Genomic DNA, 19,891 nt, shown 5'->3' with positions numbered 1-19,891 from the left:
CAGTAAAAAAAATTATGTTCTAATATACGGTTTTAATATAGTTCGAAACTAGATTACAATTACCCACTTTGTATCAACAAACAATACGTTTAATCTATTTACATTATTTTAAACACATATTTTTATCAACAATAGTTAATATTACTGTGCTTCTTATTTGATTTCATTACATGCAGTAGTATGTGCTAAATATAAAATTCAGTACATATTCAAAACTCTTGGGCCTAACCGATATTTTGTAGTATGGAAGGTTGCATAATAATCAGTATCGATATCATCTATAATCCAAAATCGTTTTAAATAAAGTGTTAAAAGGCATTAATTCAACAACAAAGAAGATGGAGGATTGAAAACAAAAGAATTGGCATATATGACATATAAATTCGGTTATATATTATATTCTCGTAAAATATATGTGTCATTTACAGTAACATACATGGTATATTGTGCTATATATATTAAAATAATATTTTAGAATTGTACACCTTGAACTAGAATTTTGAAAGCTGGTCATAATAAGTGTTGTAGAATGCCAATACAAAGGCAAGAGATGGATTTGTTAAGGCATGATAAACGAATAAATGCTAGTATCTTCAGTGTAATCTCATAATAGTTAAAGGGACGATCCCTATTTCTAACATCTTAATTTCTAAATATCCTGAAGAAGAATAAAACCAAAGTGATGGTAATTTTCTTCAAAACAGTGGTCAAATATCACTGAAATGTATTTAGATACGCTGAAGAAATATGCAAAAGAGTTCTTTAATTTCGTTGGTGATAGGCCTAACTAGTGTTTGACTTGATTGCCTTATATTAGCATTATACTATACATTTTAATTTGTTTATAAATTGACATTATTTTCTTATTTTCAAAGCTTATTTTTTTGTTAAACCGCATGACATACAAAGGGCTAGTTTTTCGTTTTTATTTTATTTTTTTAGTATGTATGTGTGAATATTTCAAATCGTAAAAAATGGTAATAGAATAGAAAAAAATAAATTCAAATATTATTTATCAATCAATTATTTTTTAATTCTAAATACACAATAATTTTATAGATCTCTTTATCTATAGTATAATGGTTAAAATTTTATGTTACGCAATCTTCCATACTGCAAAATTATCTAATTCTTTTATGCTTAAGATTAGTATACTTAAATATAAAAAAATCTACTAGACGTAAATAATATTAAATAAACACTAGTAGTAAATGGATAATTTTGATATGAATTAATTTTTAAGGATTTGCAATAGATAACATAACACGAAACTCCTCTGTAATTGTATTTGATTCACCTTTTATTGTATATATTTACAGTTTACATATATTGTCAACAAACGTGTTCTTAACGTTCTTAAACGTGTTAAAAGTCAACTTAAATCATCCGAACATGAGAATTTGTACAGAAAAAGAGTAAAACTTCCAATTGTATCAAGATACATGTCGTTTAGCCAATGTATCATTCAGATATTACAAGAAAATGGAAAACCGCGGTGACGGTGTTTTGAATTTACAACGCAAGCCCTCAAAATTAATTCAAAATCTTTAAAAAATAAATAATTCAAAAAATCATATACTGATTATAAAACCCCACATTTTTTAATAACAGTGCTATTTTGTACAAATTATCTAAAATTAATCTCCCACTGTAATTTAATGTACTCATTTAGTAATACTTACATAAGCAAGTGCCGCAGGTAAGGAAGCTTTCATTAAAATCCTCATAATTAATGCTAACAGTTTCCACCAATGTTGAATTCATACTGACCATCCTCTCACCGAGCCTTGTTCTGAAAATGAACAAAACAACGTTGATAAATCTGTTTAAATTTGAAATAGTTATATGCTATATTTATTTTATATTGATTACAAAACTCAAATAATAACGATTAAGTCGTAAATAATACGATTTTCAATAGTCAAAATCAAGCTAATGAGTATTTAACATATATTTAATAGGTTAGTAAGTTAAGAAATCGATTCATATACCAAGGTATATATATATATATATATATATATATATATATATATATATATATATATATATATATATATATATATATATATATATATATACCTTGGTACACACAATGCTGGCTTCCATCGACATCTAGATATGTTTACTTTTTACTTCCCGATTTACTTTTAGATAGCACTTATTCAATAAAGAATCAACAACTGGCAATTAAAACATTTAATATGAATATCTATTGACAATATTTTTAAAAATATTAATATACACGACATCGGAAAATCCTTCAAATTTAATTAATAATCCTTATAATAAATTATTATTCTTTTAACTATTAGGTTAGGATTTAATTTTAGAACAGAACATCTGGCTTGGCCTATTTTTTTTTCATTTCATTAAATGAGTAGATTCCCTTCGTCATGTCAATTAATCAATACTGGTTTTATAGTCAATATATAAACAGTATAAAAAATAGATAGGTAATTTAGTAACCGGTTTTTAATCTATTTAACGGGTTCCAATTTAATTCGTATTAATTATTACTTGTACTTTTTATTATAGTAATAACTGTGTGTTTTTATATTGTAGAGCTTTAAACACATTATATTTTCAGTTTCTGTAGTTTATACATAATTTTAGATGTAATATAAATATTATGTATAAATTCAGTTTTACAAGGCATTTATAGAAAACAAATTATAAATTTATAAATATTAATGAAAACAGTATAAGTCAATATATTTTCCATATTTTCTACTTTCCCATCTTTCTGGCAACATGGCGATACCGTGTCAAAAGAACGAAATTGGTGTGGCGGCGATCCAATTCATTCATTAATTTTCGTATCTCTTCAAACTTTGGAAACCGTGTGGCAGCAAAGCCATGATGCATCGATCTAAACAAGCGTTATGCCTGGTGAGTACGCTGAATAGAGCAGAAGTAACATTAAGTTTTTGAACATAACAAAAACAGAATATCTCTACGGGTAATTCAATTATTATGTAAGACGATGGGGGGGAGGGGTACCGATGTTTTATTCTTTTTTTACAAGGGTGTGGAAAAATTAAAACAAATAAAACATGTATTTTATTTCCTTTAGATTCTCAGTTACTGAATATTAAACCGAGGGTGTCCAAAAATCATCTTACCTAATAAATGGGATCTAATATAAAAAAAAATTCATTTATCGTTCGTTAGAATTAGTTATTTACCTTAGGACCTACATAGTATATTCTATATAACATAATTTTTAACTATGAAATGGAAAAGATCCCAACGTCCATTCATTTAATTTTTAAAAATAATTTGGAATCAAATGCTCATAATAAACAAAATATTCTTCTCGGTTGCTCTTTTATGAAATATAGGTGATCAAATTACATAATACCTTAAAAATTCAGTACATAAATATCGAATTATATTATATTTTAAAAGATGTAAAAAGAAAGAAAACATTTTTACCATTAGTTGATAGCTGTATAGTCACATCATCGCTGAAACACCTAAAATTACTTTCGCATTAGAAACAAACACGTAGTCTTTTGTTTATAAACGACAACGAAAGCCTACCTCTACTATTGGCGATGTAATAAAACGGAATGACAAACAACTGTAATTTATTCGATCTTCGCTGATTTCGTTGGTCACAGCAATGACATTGACCTTCTAAATTCATTTGAGTCGGTTTAATTTGACTGCAATGTTTTCGTTTAATTTAGAACAATTGATATTAACATTATTTTATTAATTTATATTATATTTAAAGTAAAAAAATAATTTATTTTTTAAATTTAAACCAATTTACCTATTTATTGTAGTAAGGAGTCAGAGTTGTATTAAAGTACTGGCAAAAACAAATATTTTAATATCAATAAAATTGAAATTGAAATTTCAAATTGAAATATATTCAACACTAATATCCCTCTTACCTGTTTAACATAAAAAAAAGAAAATATAAATATTTGATCCATGAACTAAAGGCAAACGAACGTAAGCAACCTGTATCTTTCATTTATTTGGGAATACATGAGCTCCATTAGTTCGAATGCATTCTGGAGAAATCAATGTTTAGTGTGGATATTGGGATAACAATAAAAAAATGAAGAGTTACTAGTCGATAAAACCATCAAAAAAATTAAAATATATGAATCAAAGACATTAGTTTTCCAACATAAATGGATACTATTTACCACCATCGATGAGATCTTTTTAAACCCATTCATACTAATGAAAAATGTAGTTAACACATATTTTAAGAATAATAATGTTATTGTTGGGTGTGGTTTTAAAATTGTTTCAAAGAATTATTATTCACATTCGGTAGAAATATAAAACGATAACAGAGGAAATAGTCTAGACCCTGAAAATACTACATAAATATGTAAATTGTCTGAAGTAATCTTCCATTATAGTTCCAAATCCTCAAATTCCTTTGACTGAACAAAGTATTTTTATTAACTGCATCGAAATTACCATATTTAAAACGTGGTATTTTTTATCTATGAAGTATATCCATTACATTTCCAAGATATTTGATAACTTTCAGCAGCATCTTTCTTTGAAATAACATGAAAAGCAAATTCTTTTGGCACGAACATAATTATAAAAAGCCGTGACTAAATATAAAATATATCTATTGTTAAGATGTTACTACCCCACAACATTAGATATATTCTTCCCTAAATATAGCAAAGTAGCAAAATTAGAGTAACGAAATAATCAATAAAATAAATATTTACATTTATGTTACTATAATAAGAACAATAACACTAACAACAATAACAAGTCAAAAGATATAGAAATGAAAAGTAACACAAACAACAGAATAACAACCTTTTATAAGGGACAATACCCCTTCACTTCACTCTTAAGTAATTAATTAATTCATCATAGAAATGACAGCACAAAAATATCCCTGAAAAGACTAAATTAAATTTGTATTGATATAATATCATTCAGTTCTTTACAAATTAATAATGTATTATCATATTATTTACGAATTTATCGAATAATATAGATTTTAATACCTTACAGACATATATAAATTAAAGGTAGTTTCCTTTTTGCGACATGATCTACAGGCACTGAGAAAAGTTGGAAAAAGTAAACAAAGAACCATGTAGGCAATACTAAACTCTTAGCGCTTCGGGTTACAGCTCGCACAAAAATAAAATAACCTCCTTGACGATTGCCTGGCCAACCACCTGTAAACCACACCGCGTTCCCAGACAACAGTCAGCGTTGCTGATGGGGTTGACGAACTCGACCAGATGATAGCCGGTCATTTCTGGATAAAAATAAACAAACAAACTCAAACTCTACCATATTTGCTTCAAAACAAACTACCTACTTATAAAACAATATATAGCAATAATATTGCTAATGGATGACAATACACTCAACTGAAAAGAAATATTAACCGTTAATAAGATACAAAGAGCGTGTTTTCTTGAAAGTAGATCAAATATGAATTGTTTCAAACGGTCCATATGTTTTAGATCCAAACAATTTTATAATTAGATTTTACACTTACGATTTTGGAACCAATAGGAACTGCCTTTTAACAATGCGATATAGTTAAATATAACTGTCAGTCAATAAATATGAAATATATCAATACGGAAATATGATAGGCCATCAATCATTTAAATAAGTTATGCAATTTTCATTATGCGTTTGCAATTGTTTACAAAACATCCAATACAAAGGTCGGGCAATGATTCAGCCTGTACTCTACATATATTTTTATTGTATGAAGTATCGTCAATAGACAACTAGGAAGTAAATAGCTACAACGTACAAAATATATTAAAAAACTGTCAATGTCAATTAGATTTTGAGGTTAGAAATTTCAATGAAAAAAAAAACAAACAAATAGAGAGAACGTTTTGAGTGTAAAAAATAATTTGTTATTATCAACGAATATTTTGGAAGTAATTTAATAAGTGAAAACCATACAAGTAATATTTCACTCGAGTACGTGACAAAATTTGTAATTCTAAAAAACGTTGTTAATTATAACGGTAAAGTATTGGTTAGATTTACATTTTTAATATATAATTATTACAATACAAATTATAAAAATAAATATTTTTCGCATTTGTTTGGTGTCGTGATTTTATAGTTTAAGTTTATATTTCCAACTGTTATGAAAATAAAACCTTGTTAGAAATGTAAAATTAATTAATTATACTGATCTATAACGGCTTGCTATTAAAATCACGCGATAACCTTACATTTATTAGCTTTATACTGCATTGAAAAATAATTACAGATATATTGAAATGTTAGATTTATTTATAACCTATAGAGTTAGTTAATTCCATTCCTTATTTATGAACATTTTTGTTTAAAAATTCTGTTCATATATATTGTGTATTGATATTTATAATATTGCATTTGTTGATGGCTTATTGTTCTTAGCTATGATATAATTTTGAACACAATACGTAACTTTTAGGATTTCGAATATGACATTTTATCGTGGTGTGCTGAAACAAAGGCTTAAGGCGTCCATTTTATACATTAATAATATTAAAATGTAGGTCAGATTAACACAGCGATTGGTTGTTTAAATATTTTTATTTCAAAATGTCAAGCTGATGTAGTTATACTAAGATTTTTAGACGCGATGCCTATTTATATAATATAATTGTTGATATTTCTAGTTTTAGGTATTTGATTTTTTAAGGGTTATTCTTCTTTCGTCTTTCTGGCACCAGGTGTATTCTATGATAAAATTGCAATGAGAAATAAAACAAAACAATATACTTTTAAACAATTTTGAAGGATTTCATTAGTAAGCATCAAAATGGCATCTAATTAAAACAATCTACGGATTTGCTTAGCCTAGTTATTGATATGGTTGACTGGCTGATAATTAGTAATATAATTAACGAATACCCACAAGTTGGGCGGGATTCAAACTAGTATTTGTCACAGTAATAGAACGACTGTTCTGTTGACGCCCGACTCCCTTAGGAACATCTACAAAAAATTGAAATTTAAGTTTTACAACATTTTTTGTGTTATTATTATTTATTTTTATGTTTTTGCATTATTTCCTCAAAGTATTAAAGTAGAGCTTAGAGCAGCTTTTGACTTATTCGGATTCAATTATTTATACAAATACAATATGTATAAAATAATGATGTTTTCATTTAAAATGTTTCATCCTAATTAAGGTGTAATAAACATTTTTACTTAAATTCAAACGCTATAATGTTATTAAGATAATTCCTATTTAGTGTTTTGTAGAACGTTTCAAATTCTATTTAATAAACACTTTTAGGTTTATACTCGAAATTCATCAAATGTTATTATATATAATTATCTGAATCACGTCGTGCGCGATTCGGGAAAGCACAAAGACAATGAACGAATCATATATAATTCCCGATTGTTCTCAATTCGTATATTCCAGGAAAAATTCAACGGTTTTGTATAACACCTCAATTAGCAGAATGATATCACACTTCCTCTATTTTATACGCTTATTTATACAAGCGCATCGATACTTTAAAATTATATATCATATACGTGTATATAATCATTAATATGTTAATCAAGTGTTTATGCGTCTACAATTCTAGTGGGAATGACCCTTCTATTACTGACATAGCCTATAACAGGTCAATTGAAAAGTCCCCGGCCTACCATAGTACATTTAATTTTTTGACAAAATTAGTTTTTATTTGTAGCGAATTGAGGCATGTCGAATTTTACATCGTGGAATAACGGTCTACAAAATACCCAGAAATATAATCCCAGATGTTGAACACGGGCGGGGTGCCAATTGGAACCCGACACCGAATAGCTGGCGGCAACCCCGAGACGTTTATCTGGGATATTATTGAAGGGTATTTCGGTCATTCAGTGCTCAACCCTCGTTCGGTTAAGACGTGCCACCATCGACTGCCCAAGCCTCGTCTTCAGGTAACTCCGCTGCCATCCGTTTTATTTATTTGTATTTTCACATTTTTTGTTTTGCCAATAAATAACGGTCACATTATGTAAACACCACTGTTTCATTTCGATTTACCTCCATTCACCGAGCCACATCATTTTTTACCCTAAAGTGGTGACCCCGACGTGATCTTTCGCAAAATTGGGTTTGGACTCGTGAATGGAGGGTACGTAGAAAATGGTGTATTTTACGTGACCGTTATATTTTTTTTGTTTCAAAATTTTAAATATTTTTCATTCGATTCCTTTTCAATTTTACCTTCAAGATTCATTTTCATTTTATTCCGATTAATTTCATTATTTCCAATTAATTTTTTAAAATTTTTTGTCAAAATTTTTATTTCACAATCTTTTGGAATATTTTTACATCACTGCTTAATCATCAGCGTCTCGGCTAAACATTTCTTTCGGTGCTATGTTTAAATCATAATGTCTTCCTTCGCTCGCCGTCTCCGTCATAATGGCAGATATTTTGATTTAAAAGGCTTTGGGCAGCTTCGGTCGGATACCGTCGTTATTTGTTTTTTATGAATTAACCTAACGTATGTGACTACGGATTAGTCACAGAGCAGCTCCAGAAGCTAGGTACCGATTGCAGTCACCGTAGACTCGTTATGTCTTCGCCGAAGTACCAGAATTGCTAACGTCTCGTCGTCGAAGAAAATAAGCTACCACGTCGTCGAACAGTCGATCCTCCCACAGCGTCGATTACGGGAGTCCTGTCTGAAGAATAGCTTGTTTTCAACGTCGTCGATGGACCACATTCAAGTGCCAAAGCGACGATGATGCAACGGTATCTGTAGGACCGGAAGATATCAACAGCCGTACCAGATCACAACCGTTTCGAACTATCATATTTTTTCAAAGCCCAGTTTACACAGCACATTTTGTTTGGTATATGTTTTTTTTTGTATTTGATATTTTTTGCAAACATTTTTGTATTTTTGTTGAAGTAATTTTATGTAAAATTCTGGCAGGGGAGTATTGTAGCGAATTGAGGCATGTCGAATTTTACATCGTGGAATAACGGTCTACAAAATACCCAGAAATATAATCCCAGATGTTGAACACACCGAATAGCTGGCGGCAACCCCGAGACGTTTATCTGGGATATTATTGAAGGGTATTTCGGTCATTCAGTGCTCAACCCTCGTTCGGTTAAGACGTGCCACCATCGACTGCCCAAGCCTCGTCTTCAGGTAACTCCGCTGCCATCCGTTTTATTTATTTGTATTTTCACATTTTTTGTTTTGCCAATAAATAACGGTCACATTATGTAAACACCACTGTTTCATTTCGATTTACCTCCATTCACCGAGCCACATCATTTTTTACCCTAAATATTATTCAACATAATTCCCTTCAAGGGTTATACACTGATTATAGCGACCCTTCAACTCTTCGATACCATTTTTGTAGTACGATTTGTCCTTTGCTTCAAAATAGGCCTGAATTTCGGCGATCACCTCTTCATTCGACGAAAATTTCTTCCCAGCGAGCAGTCTTTAGAGGTCTCTGAGAACAGGAAATAGTCGCTGGTGCCAGATCTGGGAAATACGATGGTTGAGGAAGCAATTCGAAGCCCAATTCATGGATTTTTGCCATCGTTTTCACTGACTTGTGATACGGTGCGTTATCTTGGTGAAGCAACATTTTCTTTTTCTTCAAATGTGGCCATTTTTCGGCGATTTCGTCCTTCAAACGGTCCCATAACGCTATGTAATAGTCGCAGTTGGTGGTCCTTCCTTTTTCAAGGTAGTCAATGAAAATTATTCCATGCGCATCCCAAAATACAGACGCCATAACCTTTCCAGCCGACTGTTGCGTTTTCCCACGCTTTGGAGCGGGTTCATCGTGTGCAGTCCACTCGGATGACTGACGATGGGACATTGGATTGAAATGATAGAGCCATGATTCATCCATTGTCACACATAGATGTAAAAATTCAGGTTTATTACGCTTGATCATCTTCAAACACTGCTTCGAATAATCAACTCGTTTTGGTTTTTTGGTCAAAAGTGAGCTCGCGCGGCACCCACTTTACACGGACTCACTTTTTGCACTTTTTCATACCCAAATATTCGTGAATGATATGATGTACACATTCAGTTGATATCTTTAGAATGTCTGCTATTTCATACAATTTCAATTTACGGTCATTCAAAATCATTTTGTGGATTTTTTAAAGGTTTTCGTCGGTAACAACGTTCTTTTGGGCGTCCACTGCGTTCACCGTCTTCGGTGCTCATTTCACCACGTCTAAACTTAGCACACCAATCCTTGATGGTTGATTTTCCTGAAGCAGTATCCGGAAACTTGGCATCAAGCCAAATTTTTACTTTAACTGTATTTTTTCCTTTCAAAAATCAATATATTATCAACACGCGAAAATTTGTTCTATATCACTCAAAATGCTATAATTCGCAAACTAATGATCCAACAGCTATCAAATTTACACACGCATCTTTTGAGGGTTAGGGCTAACTAAAAATCATATGGATTTAAATCTAGTAGTGCCATCTATGTGTCAGGTCGGGGATTTTTCAATTGACCTGTTACATGAATAAAGTGATAATAAATAATTTTAACTGATAATGAATGACTATAATGATAAATGACTATAATTTATTTTTTAATCATAAGAAATTAAAACATATTTTCAATGTTTTTTTACAAATAGAGTTATAATATTACCTACAAAATCAAGGAAATCATTACACAGGCCTGCAACAAAAAACTGTTTGAGTATTTTCAACTGATTTCTATGTATTTTGATATCCTGAAAACGAAAATAATTAAAAAAAAAGATCCAGGACATCAGAATTTAGTATGGCAACGCCCAAGGTCCCGACAACGTTGGCCGAGATTCTGAGTTGGAAGATGATAGAAGTGCGAAATTGTTTAATTTGGTAAGACTTCAACTAGTTTATCTTTCTCCTGGTTTATATATATAGTGAGTTCATTCCCCACTTTGCCCAAGAGGACGAAAAATTGGTTTAGTGAATTAATATTAATGTTTTGATGGATGCGTTTAAGATCTGATACGATACAGTACAATGGTTCATTTCATCATCATCAGATTCATCAAAAAGAACCTCAGAACCTTTTCCTCATTCTCTACAACATTAAAAAAATTGAAAAAGAAGGAGCATCCAGATAGACCTGATATGTATCGTTAATAGTTTCTAAATAAAATAACACGTTTCTAATATACTATTATATATTTCCATAATAATATTAAAATAAATCTATTTTCTTTTATTTTCATGTAATAACTTGTTTAACATAATTACCCAAATTTTCAAAAGACCTGTCGTCCTATAAAAAAAGGAAGTCACTTTTGGATTGAGTACACTCAAAAAACATAAAGAGTGTGTCACAAAACCTAAACATCTCTGAGATTTTTTTGTAGATATACGTTATATTTTAATTAACAATATCATTGGTAAAAACCAGTTGACAATGCTAGAAATTTGTGAATTTTGTCTCTAATAAAATACCAACAAAAATCTCAAGTATCATCCTGTCAAAATATCGTGACATTTAGATACATTACATACACATTTAGATTCAGTATTAATTTACTACGATATATTTACTTTGATTTTAATATTTTCAAAATAATGAAATTTCGTCTGTTCTTTATTTTGATACGATTCAAATTGGTTTTAGGACTGCCTTGATAAGTATTATAGCGATTCTAATAAACTCATGATATGATGAACATCAATGATATCAGTTGCAGCGTTAAATTGAATGATGTTTTGAATTACTGTAATTTGAGACAAGAAAAAATTAAGAAATCAATTTTTGTATGAATATTTACAATATATTAAATAATTTATTTGTATTTATATTATCATTGATTTATTACTACATTGATATATTATCAAAGTCGAGTAGATATAATACGTAGTGTCACAAATGGTTAGTTTCGGTAGTAAAATCGGAGAAAAGTGGAAAAAACGTTTGATTGATTCTATCTTTAAGGAATAACATTCCTTCAGAATATACACAAGTTATTTTAGTTTATTGAAGGGGCTAATATTATTCAAATTGAGAGATAAATGATGATTTATGAAATACATGAACCATCAAATATAACTTTCCAGATAATGTTTTCGAAGCTTTCAATATGATGATTTAACCAAAGAACATGGGAAACCACCAAAACAATTCTAAGAAGCATATTAGGAGGCATACGATGAAAATTTATCGTATTTCTTATAATTGTTATTATTGTAGGCTATTATATTTTTTACAAAAAATTGGCAGTATCACAATATTTACAAAAGAGGAAAATAATTAAAGAATGAACATATTGAATATTTTATTCATTCTTGAATAAAATTGTCAACTGCAATGAAAATTCTATTTCAATTCGAATTCTTCGATACCCACAGTCAGTCAAGAAATCAACAGAATTGCAAGGGGGCACGACGAAAGACTCCATTCTCATGAAAATATTGAAATATTGCAGCTTTTGGATACCACCAGAACAGGACACAGACACAAAAGAATCAAACTATCTGATCTTGTGTAGTGTTGTGTAGTGAGGTGCATATATTAAAAAATACAGCAGTGACATGTATAAACATTATTTCACCAGAGACTGAGAGAGGGCCGATGGGTCCTCCTAGTTATATACCTAGTTTTAAGTTACCATAAAGACAAATTGTAGGTTAGACGGAAACGACTAGTAACAATGTATTAATTAAATAATAATAAAAAATCGAATTCTAAATATGTTCAGTCCCATATGAACAGCTGAAACGGACCTCTAATTAGATGTATAAATAGTTATAAGCCTATACATTAGTTTTAGAGTCCATGGATATCCGTTTTTTTACGGATTGCATCGTAAATAGAAGGAGTAAGGTCTGAAGAATACGGCGGTTCGGGACGCACTTTCCATTTTAATATTTCTAAGTATGTTTTCACCAGTTTTGCAACATGTGGTTGCTCAAACGCATCAGTTGTAGTCGACAGCGATCCCTATATTTAATGAAATTGAAACGATTCCGTATAATCCGTATAACATATTTTAAGATGACTTGATGTTTAATAAGTATCATCGAGTAATAACTTTTAAAACATCGAAACCCCTCTTTACATTAGTTAAAATCGATGGAGCATGACTGAGTATTGAGCCTCACACAGTATTCCATGACGTTCAACTGCATGTTTCTTCAAATTGAAGTAAAAAGATAAAACTTCCCGCAAATGCGATTTACTTGGTAGAAATTCAGACGTGTTCAATTCACTGAAAAAATGTTTGTTCGTACTTCGTCGAAATGACATATACTGAAATGTGAAACCCATCAGAGAGGCTTCAACATGAAATTGATCCCAAATCTACCCGATGCCACTTAATACGCAATCTTTTGTAATTAACAGCATCTTTTGTAAATCCTTTAAAATTAATGTATATGCTCCAAAACTATCTAGAAATGTTGAATGCTCTGAATGATTATTTATACTTTTGAAGTGAATTATAAATAAATAAAGACCAGAATGACCGAAGAGACTTGTCAAATTAATTTTAAAGATACCTCACCCTACCGATGAACCACATTGATAATAAATAAGTTCCTTAGAGAGCGTTAAACAACTATTCATACTTTGAATAAATGCATATTTCGTTTCATAAATTTATATCAATGTAATCAATGGGAAACACGCGCCCAGTATTTATCATGAAGGCTGGAACCATATTTGTACCTCTTTGGATAGTTAAATTAAGACTTTTGAAACGTTATTATTAAACAACTCCACATTACTTTCGATTTTTTAAAATATTAAAATTTAATTTAAAAAATTTCAAACGTACCATTTGTTTGCATCAATTGTTTTTGACACTTTATAAAAATCTTCCGCCCACTAAATTTAAGAGCGTACGATATATTATTCCACATTGGGGTCATCAATCTTCCTTACGATGCTAAAATAAACAAAGCAAAAACTCTGTACTCTCGTCAAAAAACGATTTTATCCAAAGCAACGTTTAAACAGGCGGCAACTTTAGATTCGCGTACAAGCCGCTCAGTTTAAAAAGCTTAAGATAAGAAATTTCCCGAACACATTGACCTAAATCTGTGAAGAAGGACATAAGCACGGATATTTCCCAACCTCTAATACATAAACATACGCTACCATTTGGTTTACTAGACAAAGAACTAGTCTTATTCGAATGCATAACGTTATAATAAAAACGGAATTTAACTGGTTAAATTAGATATATAAGAACCAATGCACATAACAATTAACATATAATTTAAGCTTAAAATTACATAATTTTTACATTTTATACAACTTTTTAGTTTTTAATAAGTTTTGTTATAATAACAACGGAATTTAACTAGTTAAATCAGTTATATAGAAACTAACACACATAATAATTAACATATAATTTAAGCTTAAAATTAAATAATTTATACATTTTATACAACTTAATACAAAATACTTTTAACACTATTGCCGACTGAATAATCTAACATTAGAACATAAGTTGAAGCAATTGCCTGGCCAATCCGTATAACATTGTAGCGACCTTGAGGCATGTCGAATTTTACATCGTGGAATAACGGTCTACAAAAATACCCAGAAATATAATTCCAGATGTTGAACACGAGCGGGGTGCCGGCAGCGCCAACTAGAACCCGACAACGAATAGCTGGCGGCAACCCCGAGACGTTTATCTGGGATGTTATTGAAGGGTATTTCCATTGATTCAGTGCTCAACCATCGTTTGGGTTAGACGTGCCACCATCGACTGCCTAAGCCTCGTCTCCAGGTAACTCCGCTGCCATCCGTTTTATCTAATTGTATTTTTCACATTTTTTTATATAGCCAATAAATAACGGTCACAAAATGTAAACACCTCTGTTTCATTTCGTTTTACCTCCATTCACTGAGCCACATAATTTACCCTAAAGTGGTGACCCCGACGTGATCTTTAGCAAAATTGGGTTTGGACTCGTGAATGGAGGGTACGTGCAACATGGTTTATTTTACGTGGCCGTTATACTTTTTGTTTCAAAATTTTCAATATTTTTAATTCGATTCGTTTTTGATTTTACCTTCAATATTCCTTTTCATTTTATTCCTATTCCTTTTCAAATTCTTTCAATATTACATTCATTCAAACATTTGTTCCTCGTTAAATTTTATTTTAGTGCTGGAACAATGAAGGTTAAATTTCATTTCATTATTTCCAATTCATTTTTTTTTTAAATTTTTTGTCAAAATTTTCTTTCACAATCTTTTGAACTCAGAGATATTTTTACATCACTGCTTAATCATCAGCGTCTCGGCTAAACATTTCTTTCGGCGCTATGTTTAAATCATAATGTCTTCCTTCGCTCGCCGTCTTCGTCAAAATGGCAGACATTTTGATTTGAAATGTTTTGGGCAGCTTCGGTCGGATACCGTTGTTATTTGTTTTTTCTGAATTACCGTAAAGTATGTGTAACGATGTACGGATTAGTCACAGAGCAGCTCCAGAAACTAGGTACCGATTGCAGTCACCGTAGACTCGTCATGCATTCGCCGAGGTACCAGAATTGCTAACATCTCGTCGTCGAATTAAATAAGCTACCACGTCGTCGAACAATCGATCCTCCCACAGCGTCAATTATGGGAGCCCTGTCCGAAAAATAGCTTGTTCTCAACGTCGTCGATGGACCACATTCAAGTGCCAAAGCAACGATGAAGCAACGGTATCTGTAGGACCGGAAGGTATCAACAGCCGTACCAGATTGCAACCGGACCAACCACAACCGTTTCGATTTATCATATTTTTCAAAGCGCTTTTCATGCAGCGCATTTTGTTTGGTATATCTTTTTTTTTGTATTTGATTTTCTTTCATACATTTTTGTATTTTTGTTGCTTAAAATAATTGTATGTAAAATTCTGGCAGGGGAGTATTGTAGCGACCTTGAGGCATGTCGAATTTTTCATCGTGGAATAACGGTCTACAAAATACCCAGACATATAATCCCAGATGTTGAACACGGGCGGGGTGCCAGCAGCGCCAACTAGAACCCGATAACGAATAGCTGGCAGTCCCGAGACGTTTATCTGGGATGTTATTGAAGGGTATTTCCATTCATTCAGTGCTCAACCATCGTTTGGGTTAGACGTGCCACCATCGACTCCCCAAACCAATAAATAATGGTCACATAAGGTAAACACCACTCATTTCGTTTCATTTCGTTTTACCTCCATTCACCGAGCCACATCATTTACCCTAAAACATATTTTAAGATGACTTGATGTTTAATAAGTATTTGGTTTAAACAATTTGGCAATCTGTGCTGTTAGTTTCTAAGCAATGATATTTTGATTTTTATGATATAACTCATGACATTTTGATGAAGAAATATGAGATCTGTTTTGAAGAAGTAGATTTTCTGAGCAGAGGATATAGTCAAAAAGTAGACTTTCTGAGTCAAAGATGACCCAATAAAAGCACTTTTCCACAGAGCAGAGTTATGCTACAATATTTTGGAATTTTAGGACTCTACGTTATTCACTAATTCAGTTTCAAAAAGATATGTTACCAATTTTTATCCATTTTAAATTAGAACGTCATTTAATATTAAGATATTATCTAGCAGAAGACGATGACTTCAGTTCTACGACGTATAGTAAAATATTCCTTATTCCTTCGTCTTTATGATTAACTGTGAGGTGTTATGAATGGAGTGCTTACTATTAATGGATTTGTTTATACTGAAATAGAATTTGGTCGGAAGTAAGTCTTCTTTCCGTTAAAATAAGAAGCAAATTAAGTTCTTATTTTATACTTTACACGTTTTCTAATTTGTACCGACAGTAAAAAGAAAATGATACATACTTATCATTACGTTAATGCATTTATTAAAGAGTCGAGTTAAAGCTGATTATTAGTTCTCACACAATACGTATATAATACTGAGAATTAAAGAGATCTTAATACTTACTTATAATTATAACAACTTCCAATATTTTCACAATCAATTCAGTAATTAAAAGATACTTTCTTTTGAGACAATTAGAACTAAACTGAAGTTTATCTCGAACTTACTAATAACACTTTTACAAGAATATATCATGTCATCAAATATACCAACTTCATTAATGATCACCGCCACTTCCTTTTTCAGGTTTCTTTATAATCATCGAGTGAGTAAGACTATCTATAAATATAACGTATCGACAGATAAATCCGACCTTCAGATATGACATTTTGATCATTAGATATTACTCTTCGGCGGTTTTAGTGACGTTAGATTTGATATTTCAATTATAAATTGCAATAAATGAAATCCAATATCGTAAACCTCACAAAATTATAATGAATCATATTTATTTTTAAAATAGTTTGCTGAAAATTTACTTAGGAAATAGAAAAAAAAATTATGATACATGTATCGAACTGTTAATGTTAGTATTGAAATTGAATGAATTGAAGTCTGACCGTACACAGTACTAGTAACATGTACCACCGTTATTATTCCAACAGATTCTCCAAAAATATCTTAACAAATACAAAAAAGCGACTTTAAATCTAAGAACTGGTTATGTTTTAAAATTAGTTTGATCGGTGATTTTTTTATTAGGAAATAGGATCTAGGAAAATCTGGATTTAGAGATAGGAATAGGACTAGGAAGTATCGTATTATGTTAACACTACCTAGTGAATAATATTCAAGTAGTAAACTACATCCATCATTAATTTTTTGACCACTCGAAATTTGTACCATAACAAAAAAACAGACTAAAATGTTATTTATTATTAGTATACAAGCAAGAAAGCAATTTTTTAAATAAAATTAGTTCAAATGTTTTATTTTATCTCAAATAAAACCTAAAATACCTCATATTTTTCATATAGAAGACCCCGTAAAATATTGTTTAGATCATAGTAGGCGGAATCACTCCACTTCATTTATTCTCCGTAGGTAAATATAATAACAAGGCAGTTACTTCCAAAATTGTTTAGTCATTACTTCCTATTTACTATATACTTTGTATATTATTTCAGTTCAAACCTAATCTAAATCGATTATTTTTAGATTTTCTGTGAATATTTGCAGACTAGATTTCCTCGATATAAACAGAAATATTTATGTTGAAATAATATAGTACTTGGAATTAGTTCATAATGTTTTACAACATTTAACGTCCTTGTAAAACAAACAAAATATTATTCGCAAAATATTGTATATGGTTAAAATATAACAATAATATATAATTTATCAAATGTGTAGGATTTTTTGCTTAATATGCTGTTTTACGGATACTTTGGAACAGAAGCCTGAGTTTTGCTCGGGTTAATCTGAAGCCGCCAGAATTTGTACCACGCTATCACTTGGTTCAGTTGTACTTGGAGTCTATTGCGTATTGCGTCGGGACAGTAACCGGTTGTGAAGAAAGTGGTGTCAAGTATGAATCTATCAGGGATATTAGGTCCTTCGATAGACCTAGTTGTTTTGCTTTAAATATTAGATCGTGGTGCCATATTTGGTCCAAAGCTTTAGAGACATCTAAGAAGATGGCTCCAGTTTTTCGACTTTTTATCATTGCCCGGTGGATAGTGACTGCGACGCGGGCAGCTTGATGGAGGCATGAATGTTTAGCACGGAAACTGAATTGTTCGTTCGGGATTATGTGGTGTGCGTCTGTGAAATCGTTTAATGCGTTTAATATCGATTTTTCGGCAAGTTTGGAGAGTCAACTAATTAGGCTGATAGGCCTGTAGTCAGAAGGGTTAAACTTGGCATTTTTTTAGGAATGATAGCGACAAGTACATGTTTCCAGTTCTTTGGGAAATGCTTTAACCTCAGGATGGAGTTGATAATGTTGGCAAGTTCATATAGTTGCTTGCCAGTGAGGTTTTTTAGATGGTTTATTGTTATGCCATCTGGGCCTGGAGCTTTTTTGGAGGACAGAACTTTTTCTCGCACGGACGCTATTTATTTATATTTTATATTTAGTTAAAAGTTTCGTCTCGGCAAAAAATGGAATAGAATCGTGAACATTTTCGTGCGACGATTTCAAGAAATTCAATCGCGGTGCTTCGAAAGACGTTTATAACATCGTGACAGGTAACGAATCATGGATATATTCGTATGAGCCCGGAAGTAAGCAGCAGTCAACTGTATGGGTGTTCCAAAATGAACCAAATCCAACAAAAGTCGTTCGCACACGGAGCGCTTCAAAGACAATGGTGGCCTGTTTATTCGGGAAAACTGGTCATATTGCAACAGTGCCTCTAGAGGATTGTAGACCAGTAAATGCTGATTGGTACACAACTATTTGTTTGCCAGAGGTCTTCGGTGAAATAAGAAAAACAAACAAGAGACGCCGGATTGTTCTTCATCATGACAATGCGAGCTCTCACACACCGGCTCAAATAAGAGACTAGTTGAGTACTCAAAACATCGAATTGATGGGTCATCCGTCGTCCAGCTCTAATTTGGCACTCAATGACTTCTTTTTGTTCCCATCCGTGAAGAATAAACTGCGTGGTCAACGATTTTCATCGCCCGAATAAGCTATTGAAGCGTTCAAAAATCATGTTTTGAAAAGTGTATCGATCATACTGGCGGGTACTTTGAAAAACAATAAAAATATATTCGCTGCTTAACTATTTGCTTTTTTTGCCTATTCCCAAAATATAAATAGTGACCCTCGTACATTATGATCTTAAAAATTAAAAATTAGGGAGTTTAAATTCGTATTCAACTCATTTAATATATATAAGGGATACTTAATTAGGGTTAATTTGTGAATCCAATAAATATATGTTGTATAAAATATATATAATTGAAAAGAACGGGCCATGCGGCAAAATCAAATTTTAGTGACGCATACCACGCGTCTGTTTGGGTAGAAATTATTGAGAATTATTAAGAGTAGACAAGCACCTAAAATTATTTGGATTAATAAAGGAAGAAGAAAAAAAAA

The 19,891-nt window shown here is 31.3% G+C and overlaps 2 protein-coding genes across 9 annotated transcripts in view; one reads left to right on the top strand and one right to left on the bottom strand.

Moving 5' to 3' along the window:
* LOC143190739 (tripartite motif-containing protein 2) overlaps positions 1-19,891 on the bottom strand; it is a 130,050-nt gene that overhangs the window by 7,853 nt on the left and 102,306 nt on the right. For all 6 annotated transcript variants that reach the window (XM_076395278.1, XM_076395280.1, XM_076395279.1 and 3 more), the window contains one exon: positions 1,683-1,792. In XM_076395278.1, coding sequence (XP_076251393.1) covers positions 1,683-1,792 — 110 coding nt within the window. The remainder of the gene's footprint in view (positions 1-1,682; positions 1,793-19,891) is intronic.
* The window catches only part of LOC143190747 (protein FAM117B), a 79,762-nt gene that overhangs the window by 13,100 nt on the left and 46,771 nt on the right, over positions 1-19,891 (top strand). The gene's annotated exons all lie outside the window — the stretch shown is intronic.

Source organism: Rhynchophorus ferrugineus, unplaced genomic scaffold, assembly GCF_030347505.1.
Source record: "Rhynchophorus ferrugineus isolate W39M unplaced genomic scaffold, kcgeb_rfMv2 rfM2, whole genome shotgun sequence".
Lineage (NCBI taxonomy): Eukaryota > Metazoa > Arthropoda > Insecta > Coleoptera > Curculionidae > Rhynchophorus > Rhynchophorus ferrugineus.
This window is presented reverse-complemented; position numbering and strand designations above follow the sequence as displayed.